At 46.1% G+C, this 12,452-nt stretch overlaps 1 protein-coding gene across 5 annotated transcripts in view; it reads right to left on the reverse strand.

Moving 5' to 3' along the window:
• ORC6 (origin recognition complex protein 6) overlaps nucleotides 1-12,055 on the reverse strand; it is a 36,552-nt gene extending 24,497 nt beyond the window's left edge. Inside the window, exons 1-2 of one of the 5 annotated variants that reach the window (XR_015185846.1) lie at nucleotides 11,787-12,055; nucleotides 11,508-11,554 (exon numbers count right to left, since the gene is read on the reverse strand). Coding sequence is in view for 4 of the 5 variants with exons in the window: in XM_086495495.1 (XP_086351621.1) it covers nucleotides 11,508-11,554; nucleotides 11,787-11,906 (167 nt within the window). In the remaining variant the exon portion in view is untranslated. The remainder of the gene's footprint in view (nucleotides 1-11,507; nucleotides 11,555-11,786) is intronic. The other 4 variants (XM_086495495.1, XM_086495496.1, XM_086495493.1 and 1 more) reach the window with 4 other exon arrangements.
• Between the last annotated feature and the right edge of the window lie 397 nt (nucleotides 12,056-12,452).

The raw sequence follows: 12,452 nt of genomic DNA on the forward strand, positions 1-12,452 counted from the left end.
GCCCATAACATTTGATGAGAGACTCATCAATGGGAGGGTCAAGAGAAACTTGGGACACATTGTGTTGTCATTGATTGCATTGACAGAAGAAGTGGGTTCTGTGGATTCTTTAGATTCATTAGAGTCAAGCTTAGGACATGTTCTTTTTATGTGACGCTTAATGTGACAATGAAAACAACGACCTTTTTTAGAATAAGTGCTTTGCTCTTCCGACGTAATGTATCCTCCTAAAATTCCTTGTGCTACCTTTTCATATGGAGTAAGCTTAGGTTTAGCACTTGTGTTAGCCTTACCCTTAGGTTCATTGGAAGAATTCTTTTCTGAGAGACTATTGGAAGATTGGTTTGAAGAGTTACCATTCTTACCATCCTTACCGTTCTTACCATTCTGAGGATTCTAAGAAGTCTGCAAGGTACTTGTGGAAGTCTTGTTCTCCTTAGGCTTTCCCTTGTTGTGCTTCATCTCCTGTGAGAGCAATCGCTACCGCCTTGTTGAGATCCGCGGGGTCAACGACTTCTACATCAAACTTGATGTATTCGTCTAACCCAAACAAGAATGTCTCTTTGCGCTCATCATCCGACTTCCGTAATTGGGTACCTAGCTGCAAAACACGATTAGAAAAAGACATGACCGGCATACCATTCTGCTTGAGAGCGTGCCAATCGTCCTTCAATCGTGCGAGGTACTGAGGTGGCATAAACCCGCCTTGAGCTTGTCTTGGAAATCAACCCAATTGAAGGAAAGGGGTGTGAATTCGTCGGCTTCCTCTAGGTGAGCGGCTAACTGTGCCTCTTGCCATTCGTGGTACCAATTGATGGCATCACCGGCAAGGTACATGGTTGCCGTCAAAACTTTGCTATTTCTTGTCTTCTTAGTTGTCACAAATAAGCATTAAATTGATGCAACCAAGAATGAATAACCATAGCATCCATCTTACCATCATACTTATTGAAAGTCAACTTCTCTGTGACTGGGTTGTTGGAGTACCAGCATCTTTGGCTGGTTCAGATTTCGAGGCAAGAACTTGTCGAACCAATCCTTGAGTACGGAGTGCTCTTTGAGCCTCCCGATCGGCCTCCAACGCCGCTCGTCTTGCTTCACCTTCCTCCTGTCTTTGTGCTTTTCTTTCTTCTCATTCATCGCACTCGCGTTCCAAAGCAATGCGAGTCGCTTCTTGTTGTATTGCATTTCTTTCGTTTCGTTCTTCGCGCTCGCATTCCATGACTTCCTGTCGTTCTGCTTTTCTTTCTAGTTGTGCCATCGCAACTCGATTCGTCTCTTATTGTTGTGCCATCATCTCCATCATCGACTTGACCATTGCCTCCATAGAATTTGGTACAACTCGTGGCGTAGATGGGGAAGGGGGAGGGTCAAGAAAGCCTCCTGGTGGGGAAAACTCTTCTTCGCTACTCCCATGCTCATCACTTGTATGCGAAGTATCCATTCCCCTTCGGGTGATGACCATGCACGATGATCTTTGGTTCTTGAGTTCTCAAGGAACTTGGGTTCTTGCGGGTCTTGGGTAACGGGTTCTTGAGGTTCTTGAGATTCTTGAGCGTCTTCTTTTGCTTGCAATCCGTGTTTGAGAAGAATCTTCTCTTCACCCGAGTTCTTCTCTTTTCCACAGGCGCACCCCTTGGCGGCCTTGCACTCACACCAAGGTTGCTTTTTCCCACCTCATGTCGATTGGCCGGTCTCAAAATAAAAGAGGCACAAGGGGAGGCTGGACAAGCCCTTCTTTCTTGGGATTCCTATCACTCTTCAAAAACACGGTTAGGAATCGACACGCCCAAGCGAACTTGGGTTCGTGCGACCGCAACAAGTAAATAAAATTCTTGTGATTCTTGTGGTTCTTTCCTTAAGTGATACACAACACTGTCAAAGCTCTGATACCAATGTAAGGTGCAGCGGAATGAATGTTGTTCATTCTCAAGATGAGTGTTCCATAATGTGGTCAGGGTTCCTTTTTGTTCTTATGGAAGGGAGAGCCTTCCGTTCTTAATGAGAGAGTGCAATGGATACGAACAAAGTGAATGGACACTGTGCATGAAAGTGCATGAGATTGAGAGATAGAGAGAGAAGAGAAATACGACACCAGAGACGTTGTAAAACCCTCCTCCGAAGGCCCCACTCACGTCGACGAGAGTGGTCTACTATTGATTGCACAAACTGGTACAAACTGAATGCATGTGATTGATGCAAGTCTAGGCTAGATCGATGACGACGAAGGGGATGGCAAGAGTGATCTAAGGACTGAAATCTGATGCTCTTATCCTGCTGTCCAAAAACGCAAATGGCTGAAATCTGCTGCTGCTGAAAACACAAGAGAAAACGCCGGTTTGTTGGTCTTTATTGCTGAAATTCTGCTGCTGTTTTGAGGCTGAAAATGCTATGGAAAGAAGCGGTATTGTCTGCTGAAAATGCCAGCAAAGGGGGGGGATTGGGGCGATGATGCTAGGGACAGAAAACGCTAGGGGCTGTGGGTCTTCTGGCGAGGATGCCTGCTGAAAACGCTAGATGATGAAGTCTTTTGGCGATGGGTACTTGGATGAGAAACGCTAGGAACTGGAGGTTCTTGCTTGGAGGAAAAACACCACCAAGGGGATCTTGCTAAGAAGTTGTCTGTTGAGCGATGTTGCTCCTGCTGCCTCTTCTGCCAATTAGTGCTAGCTTAGGTTTGCTTATATACAAACTTACTCAATTTGCCCTACCTACTTTCCAACAAAAGTCACTTAAATTAATAAGTGAAAAATGACAAAAATAGGAAAAATAGGTCAAATACATTGAAAAATTCCCCTGAAGGATTCTAATGGGAATGCTTATGATCATGCTATGTGCAACCAGAGGATATGCATCTACACTAAGTGCCTGGGCATGCACGGTCTGCAAACAGACTCACAGAAGTGCCAGAACACTTCTAAATCTAGACTGACTGGACTGACTGAATCCTTGTCGTGTTGTAGCTTGTCCACAGACACATAGGGTTGGATGTGTCACGTGACGTTGAGGTTCTTGAGGTTCTTGCGTTCTTCTTTTGCTTGCAATCTGTGTTAGAGAAGGATCTTCTCTTCACCCGAGTTCTGCTCTTTTCCGCCGCAAGCGCACCTCTTGGCGGCCTTGCGCTCACACCAAGGTTGCTTTTTCCTACCTCACGTCGATTGGCCGGCCGCTAAGTGCACGGTCCGCTTTCAATGAGTGAAAAGAGGCACAAGGGGAGGCTGGACAAGCCCTTCTTTCTTGGGTTTCCTGTCACTCTTCAAAAACACGATTAGGAATCGACACGCCCAAGAAATCTTGGATTACGTGCAACAGCAACAAGCAAAAAAAATTCTTGTGATTCATGTGGTTCTTTCCTTGAGTGATACAGAACACTGCCAAAGCACTGATATCAATGTAAGGTGCAACAGAATGAATGTTGAACTTTGCTCAAGATGAGTGCTCCGAACTGTGCTCAAGGGTTCCTTTTACTTACGGAAGGGAGAGCCTTCCGTTCCTTTAGTGAGAGATTGCAATGGACACAAACAAAGTGGATGAACACTGTGAATGAAGGTACGTGAGACTGAGAGATAGAGAGAGAAGAATACGACGCCAAAGATGTAAAATCCTCCTCCGAAGGCCCCACTCTCGTCGGCGAGAGTGGTCTACTATTGATTGCACAAACTGGTACAAACTGAATGCATGTGACTGATGCAAGTCTAGGCTAGATCGATGACGACGACGGGGATGGCGAGACCGATCTAAGGGCTGAATTCTCCTGCTTTGGTACTGCTGTCCAAAAACGCTAATGGCTGAAATCTGTTGCTGATTTGTTGTTGTTCCCAAAACGTTGATGGCTGAAATTGTCTGGCAACAAAAACGCTGATATGGGCTGGTCCTTGCGGCTAAAATCTGCTGGTCTTTAGGGGGGTCAAAGGCTGCAATTTGTCGGTGCTTTATCTGCTGAAAAACGCCAAAAAAAGGGGGGCGGTTTGGGGATCTTGGAAACGCTAGGGCTGCAATCCGTCTTGGGAGGAAAAACACTAGCAAAATGGGGATCATGGCGATGATGCTTGCTAAGGAAAACGCCAAGGCTGAGGTTATCCTGGCGGTGACACTTCTTGATGAAAAACGCTAGGGGATGGATGTCTTGCTTGGAGGAGAAAACGCCACCAAGGGAGGTTCTTGCTGAGAAGTTATTTGTTGAGCGATGGTGCTCCTCCTGCCTCTTCTACCAATTAGTGCTAGTCTAGGTTTGCTTATATACAAACTTACTCAATTTGCCCTATCTACTTTCCAACAAAAGTCACTTAAAAATAATAAGTGAAAAATGTCAAAAATAGGGAAAATAGGCTAAATGCACTGGAAAATTCCCCTAAAGGATTCTGATGGATTCTGATGGATTCTGATGGGAATGCTTATGATTATGTTGTGTGCAACCAGAGAATATGCATCTACACTAAGTGTCTTGACATGCATGGTCTGCGAACAGACTCACAAAAGTGTCAGATCACTTCTAAATCTAGACTGACTGGATTGACTGAACCCTTGTCGTGTTGTAGCTTGTCCATGGACACGTATGGTTGGATGTGTCACATGACAAGTCATGAAGTAGCTTGTCCACGTACACATAGGGTTAGATGTGCACGTGACAGATTAAGGTGGTCCTAGATGTTGATGCTTGGATCTGCCAAGCTAAGGCCTGAAAATGCAAACGCTAGTGGATCTGGATGTGGATCTGCAAACTGACAAGGCTATGGGCCGATTTGCTATGGTTGATGTCGAGGATCCTGATAACGATGATGAAAATGGGCTAAAATCTGAGAACGTTGGTTGATCTAGGTTGGATATGGAGATACTATCGCTAGGGTTGACGGGATACACAGGTGCAACGGAATTGAAATGGTGAAGATCCAAGCTTTACACTTTCACAAATCCTTTACTTCTTTCCTTGCGTTAGTGATTGCTTTTAGCTTGAATGATGGTTCTTTTTATTTTTCCCTGAAGAGTGGGAATGAGAGACTGGCAGAGATGTGTAGAGGGAAACAAAGGAAGAGAGAAGAGGAGAATGACACCCGATAGGATCCCAACCAACAGTTTCAAGGGGCCCCCACACCGTTGCCCATGTGATATTTACTTTAGATTGAGCAAATGGAATGTACACACATGCAATGCCTCAAGTGCAGATTCTGATGACTCGAATGGGGAATGTCGCCTCGGTAACTCTTCAAGATGAGGCTCAATGGGCTGCCAAAGTACCGGACCACAATGGGAATGGCCAACGACTACAAATCCGAGCCAATCCAGCAAGGGATGGGCGAAAACTTAAAACGCTAGGGACTGATCTGCAAATTTGCAAACGCTAGGCTGAAATCTGCTAATCACGGGCTGATCTTGCGTCTAACACAAAACGCTAGGGCTGATGGCTTACTGCGGAAAACATTGGCTGTCAGGTGTAGCAGAAGTGTTTATGGATTTAGCTCGGATCTAGTACTCCGCACAAACACAAGGGACACCTTACTTCAATTGAAAGAATTGAACTGAACTCAAGACATGGTGTTGATGATGAACGGATGTTGCTAGCAAAAACACTAGAGTGGTACTACTACCCATACGGTGTTGGGTATTGAAAGCTAATGGTACTGACTTATGCTAGGAGAAGTAACCCTTAGGGTCATTTATACAAGGCAAAAGTTCTGGGTCGAGCAAGGTCATAAAAAAACCCACGACTTCTACAAATGTTGGCCTAATGTCACTTGTTGAATCATTAATAAGAGGTGCTTCGTATGCAATTACTACCTAAGCTTGGTACTAATGATAGAGTATGGGAACACTACCTAGTGCCTACACCTTGCAAACACCGGTGGCGCTTGTGTGTAATCAAAGGGTATGCAACTACTCTAGAGTACTTCGGACGAATATGAGGCTTCTTATTACTTCACTTAAAAGAAACTGAACTGGACACACTGAGAGAGAGAGAGAGAGAGAGAGAGAGAGAAGAAGAAGAAGAAGAAGATTGTTTTAATGTCGTAGGAAACTATCCCAAGAGACCTTAGAGATCTATCCAACGAGGAGAGTTGAACTCAAGAGAGAGAAATGAAATGAAATGAAATGAAATGTTATATTAACGTCTTCAAAAGGCCAAAGTGACCTATGAGACCAGAAAGTTACAATGTGGTGGATCTGATACAAAGTCAGAGTAACAAGATGATAAAATGACAAAATAAAATACTATGGAATCCTAGACTGTTGGGTGTGGACTAAGCAGCTAAAACAGCTAGCTAGGATAGCTAGATCATAGGAGATCCAGCATCGGTCGCTGTCGGATCTCATCAATCTCCTCCATGGTAAGTAGTCTGATCGGGCGTCGTGCATGTCGAGCCAAAGTGACCCGGATCCTCTGATGCAGCCTCTGTCGATGTTGTGTAGTCCTCCGCAGTCGTGGGCGTCTGGATCTCCCCAGCTCAGTCGCTCGATCGATCAGTATGCCTCTGATGTAAAGCGACGAGCTCTGCTGTGGTAGTAACTCCTCCGGGTGTCCAGTGGTGGCAGCTCTAAAGAAGTCTGTGATCTGTCTCTGAGACTGGCTAGTCTTTCCTCTCATCTAGCTCTCTATGTGTCTACGCAGCTCGAGCAAAAACAAACGCAGGCATCTCTGATCCTCGTCCCGCATGACTGTAGAGAATGGTCCAAAGCCCTCTCTGAACAAGCAATGGAAGCGGCCTCGTATCTCGTAGTAGACGGGGCAGTGGCATGTGTAGTGCAACTCTGTCTCAGGCTCGATGTCACACAGGGGGGATGTCCTGGCCTCTGCTGGTACTCTGATGAATCTCCCAGTCTCGATCCTCAACTGGCATGAAGATGTGCGTATCTGGCCAATAGCACGTCGTATCCCATAAGACAGGTGAGTGTCCATGTATCTGGGCCTCGTCACAAAACCTTCCTCCGTAAGCCGGAGGAGATGCTCTCTGTAGAAAGCCATCTTCGTGCCTAGCTCCTGTACCGGCTGTATCCATGTCCTCTTGGTCTCTAGCTGAGTCAAGTCCTGGCGAATGAGCCTGGTGATCTCGGACTGTGTAAGAGTCAGAGAGGGCGCATCCAGTGAGTACTGGAAAGGAGGCAATCTATCTATGCTGAATCCATGCGCCTGAAACCATGACGTCATCTCCCCATACCAGCATGTTGTATCTCCCAGCATGCCTAACTATCGAGAGGACTCAAGTGCAAGGCGTGCATATCTGTCTCTGGGAAGTTCCCACATGCGGTGCATGAAGGAGACAGATCTGGTGAGTGCCTCAACCACCAAGGGGAGACAGCTAGCTCTGCTCATATAATAGCACGTGGTATTGAAGTCTTGGCCCTAATGAGCCGCGAGATCATAGAGACAAAAGGCTTCTCCATGTCCCCCCATCAATCACTGCGGCCTGTCCTCCCGTGATGGTCCAGTGAAGGTCCCCAAATCTCAGCTCCATAGAGCAATACAGAAGCCACCAAAGTGTCAAAGAGCGAGAGCTTCGTCCGAGGCTCCTGAAACTGAACCTGTGAACACATTCTTTCCAATTTACCCAATGCTACATGAGCTCTGGTCAATCTAGTCTCTGCTGCCCTCCTCAATGAAAATGCTGGCCCACTAAAAACCACTCCAAGGTAAGTGTAAGCATATGTATACTCCACCTTCTCCTGGCCGTATGTGAAGGCGGGCGCTGACCTCCTGATCCACTGTGGGGTGGTATTAAATACCATGACCTTGGTTTTACCAAGGTTGACGGACAAACCACTTTCTTGGGCAAACCTATGCAAAGCATCCAGGTGACGTTGCATCCCCTCCAGAGAGTCAGAGATCAAAACAATATCATCAACATATAACAATAGTGGAATCCATGTCCCCGTGAGCTGTGCACCTCTATCACCATCTCCCTCAATGTATTCAGAAACCTCATCTACATACATACCAAATAGAGTAGGAGAGAGCGGGCAGCCCTGCTTCACCCCAATAGTGGAGTAAACCGGTGTGGATAGACCCTTTGGGGTGCGTACATGCCCCACTACTGACCTGTATAATGCCATGACCCCCCAAATGAGCTATGTGGGTACTCCCATCTACTGTAATCTGCACATCAATCTCGCTCTGGGCACTGTGTCAAATGCTTTACGGAAATCCACAAAGCTGCAATAGATCCGTCTCCCATGCGATCTGCCCTCCTCAATGATGGCTATGAGTGTCAAGATATGGTCAAGAGTAGAAAAACCCCTCCTGAAACCTGCCTGCCCGGCTGCGCGCATCCCCTCCCTCTCTGCCCATCTACTCAGCTGCTGCTCAAGAATAGATGCGTACAACCGTGCCAATGTGTCCAATCATGATAGTGCGATAGTTCCCAGGCTCCATAGGGTCTCCCGACTTGAAGATAGGTACAATAGTAGATAGGCTCCAAGTATCAGGCAAGCCCTCACACATGGCACGGTTAAACATAACTGCTAGAAGCTCTGCTAGTAAATCTCTGGCATGCATGAAATGCTCAGCCACTAAGCCATCATGATCATATGCTCTCCCATTCCTCATCATGTCAATGGCCTTCCTCACCATCTCAGCGGTGAAAAAATTAGCAGTGAAAAAAACACATGTCTATGGACCTGGATCGGGGGGGTCGAGAAGGGGGGGTTGCTCAAGAAATGTGTACAAAGATGATGCATACTGCCCCAGGCCTCTATAGAAGTGATGGCAGGGGGGGGGGAGTGCTCATGAAAGAGCCTCCACGCCTCACGTGAGTCCTGACTCAAGAATAGCTGGTATAGATCCTGCTCTAGGCGCGAGCCAAAAATGCCCTCTTCTTCCGTCGCACTAGATGTCGGAAGTCAATCTGTGACTGCCTATGAGTGATATCCTCCAAAAGCACCTCCCTCTGAAGTCTAGCTCTAGTGTCCCGGCATTCCTCATCATACCAACTGTTCTGGGGCATGTTCCCCGAACGGCGTCTCTACTCATGCTGGGTATGTGGGTATGCCTCTGCTGCTGCATCATGTAGTGTCTGTGTCAGTATAGTAGTAAGCTCCTCCAGTGGTCGCCCTGGCTCCTCTGTGCACAGGCGTCTGTAGATCCCATCTATGTATACAGAGTCCGTCTCCCGCATGAAGGTGCAGCGAGTAGGGGTTGCTGCCCGTAGCCTGTGTGCTACACTAAACTGAAAAGAAATGGTCAGCGATACAAGAGCATGATCCACTGCCACACCAACAGATCTGGGTCCAACCGTGAGGTCCTGGATACTAGAGATGAGGCTCGGTTGTGCCATGACATAGTCCACTGTGCTGGCGCCATGTCTGTGTGGGAAGCATGTGAAGCCTCCCGAGCAGGAAACCTCTATAGGCCATTCAAGATGGCCAGTCCATGTGCGGTGCCCATGTCTATCAGGTGTCGCCCATACTCAGTATATTCCGCATCATGTGAGTCTAGACAGGCCCATCTCTACAACATCTAGCTCTCTCAGCATCTCCTCTGAAGTATCATAAAACATTGTCTGGTGATGGGCAATCCTACATTGAAGTCCCCTAGAATGATAATGTCACCATCTCTAGAGAACTCCCATATGTCATCATCCAAAATAGAAAAGGGGGGCTGTCCTCTGGGTGACGCATAGACCGATGTACTCGGGGGAAAGTAGCAAATAGCAATGTAGAGATATCTACCTGTCTCTGCCTTCAATCTCACCCACATGTACCTAGCCTGCTCATCCCTACGGGCTATATGTATCAATGGCTGTAAATCCTCTCTAAATAACACTGCCACTCCCCCCGAGCCCCGCCCTCTGTGCTCTGAGCATCTCTTGTCTGTAAGCTGTCTCCCACCTGTATCCACTGATGTCAAGTCGCAACCAAACCCTCAAGAGTCACCTTGCTTTGTTGCCAGAGCAAGTACTTGCTTTAGATTACTTGCACAAATGTTGATACAATGTTGAATTGCTGAATGCTATGTTGTATGCTGAGGAACTACAAAAATCCCAAGTCTGATGCTGATGCTGAGGAAAACACTATGGCTGATCTGATGCAAAAACGCAAGGTTGAATCTGATGTTGGGGATGATCATTGTAAACACTAGGGCTGATCTGATGCAAAAACGCAAGGTTGAATCTGATGTTGGGGTTGCTCATGGTAAACTCTAGGGCTGATTTGTATGTTGTATGCTATGCTGTATGCTGAGGAACTACAAAAATGCCAAGTCTGATGCTGATGCTAAAGAAAACACTATGGTTGATCTGATGCAAACACGCAAGGTTGAATCTGATGTTGGGGATGCTCTAGGGCTGATCTGATACAAAAACGCATGGTTGAATCTGATGTTGGGGATGCTCATGGTAAACACTAGGGCTGATCTGTTGATGTTGCCGAAATTGTGGCTGAAACACCGGAGATGATGCTGGCGATGATGATAAGGAAGAGGAAAACGCTACAGCTAATGGGTGCTTCGTACTGCTTCTGATTTCTTATGTCCAAGGGTGAGCAGTAGAAAGGCTCCCATTAAAGGGTTTTTATTGTGATAAATGACTAAGTGACTTTAAAGACCGTTCATATGCCTACTGCTTAAGTGACTGTATTGTGCAAGTGATGGTATGCAACTATTGACTTGCCTGATCATGCATGTCCTAGAGGCTCACAAAGTGCCAAGCTAGATCCTAAGATATACTAACTAAGAATAATGTTAACCTATATGTAGCAATAACTTGTCCACATAGCTCTACGCACGTGACATCTCAAAGTTAGTCGAGACACGAAGCGGCGGAGTTCCGCTTCTAAATGGACTGGCCCCAAAGTCTACCGCCCCTTTCGGTACTTCTTTTTGGATTGAGAGTCACACAGTACAACTACTGGAGAGTCTCTGTGTGTGTGTAACCATACACTAATCTGCCAGAGTGCTCTCTAGGCACACTTAGAAAGGCACTGACACAAATGCATGCATCCCAAAAAATAGGGCACCCTTAAAATAGAAACCCCAAGAGCATTGGTAAAAACATCCCAGTTCTGCCGTACATAAAAACGGACTTTTTGCCTCAATTTATGGAAAATTGGCCACATCAACAGTACAGATTGCCATGTCAGCTCCGTACGGACAGCCACGTATCATGTCTGTGCGATCCCTCTTTTCACTTGTTCTCGCTGGAATTTGACTGCCACATCATCACTTTTGTGACAGTTGCTGCACAAGGCTGTTTCCAATGAACAGTACACAATAACCATCATCAAAGTACGTAATAAGATAATCTTGCAACTATGATGTATATTGTCGATGAGATAAACTAAAAGACCTATCTTTGCGGCATGTCATTTCATGTTTTTTTTGTTGAGCCTATGAGCTGATTGATCAACACAGCAATAACACTATGTATAAAGATACCAACCATAGCTCCACTGAAAGATTACACACAGATGGCTGCAATTTGCTGATACCAACCAAAATTCTACCAAAAGATTGCACATAGATAGTTGCAACATCCTAAGAAGCATTATGAAACGTAAGAAAAGGTTTTAATTTAGCCACTCACAGAGAGCATGCGAGTTCAAAGCAGAGGACAGCTTTGCAGACCTCCCCCTGTCAGCATCAAAGAGAACACAATCATCATATAATTGGAAATTGGAAGAGGAGATAACTTGTTCATAGATCAGAAAAGCTGCTATGGTGTGCATGCACATGATAATGCGCGTTAGATGTTAAAATGCAAGTGCTTGTGTGTGTGTGTGTGTGTGTGTGTGTGTGTGTCGCTGTTTTTCTTTTCCTTTTTTTTTTTTGGGGGGGGGGGGGGGGGGGGGGGGGGTTTACTGACCAAGCCAAAGGCAGACGAATCGAACTGCAGCTTACTAAGCCGTTGGAGTTCTTTGGCTTTGCGAATCGCAGCTGGGCAGCCTGCAAGACCTAGCTTGCCTTCTAGGTTGGTGAGATCCATCTCCTATCTCTCTCTCTCTCGCTCACTCTCTCTCCAGCCGCAAACTGGCGGGAAAACTCGTTTTTTTGCTCAGGTCTTTACACACGGCGCAGCTTAAAACGGTGAGAATAAGCGGGGCAGAGTCCGGCCAACACCCAAAGCCCACCGCAAACCCTCAGTGGAATCTTTTCGACTCTGTGAACTGGGTAAGAGGCATTGTTGGCACGAATGACATTATTCCCATTAGAGACAACATCAAGAGAAGTGAACAAGTCACGACGAGATGTAATGTGCTTTGTAGCACCACTGTCATTATACCACACATGTGAATTTGCAGCTTCACCTGCACTCTTCGTGGAGAGATAGGTCATATTGACATTGTGCACTAAAAGTCCATTCTACATCAGCGAAAAAAATCTGTAGATTCACTCTTTTTCTTACGCGCGTCTTTTGCTTAGGACATTGCTTTATTAGATGATCAAAAACTTTGTAATAGTTGCACTGCAACCTTTTCTTGTGTTTTTCAACACATTTTCCAGATGCATTGTTGTTATGGGAAGCATTTGT

Source organism: Adiantum capillus-veneris, chromosome 22 (assembly GCF_014529385.1).
Source record: "Adiantum capillus-veneris isolate H3 chromosome 22, ASM1452938v2, whole genome shotgun sequence".
Lineage (NCBI taxonomy): Eukaryota > Viridiplantae > Streptophyta > Polypodiopsida > Polypodiales > Pteridaceae > Adiantum > Adiantum capillus-veneris.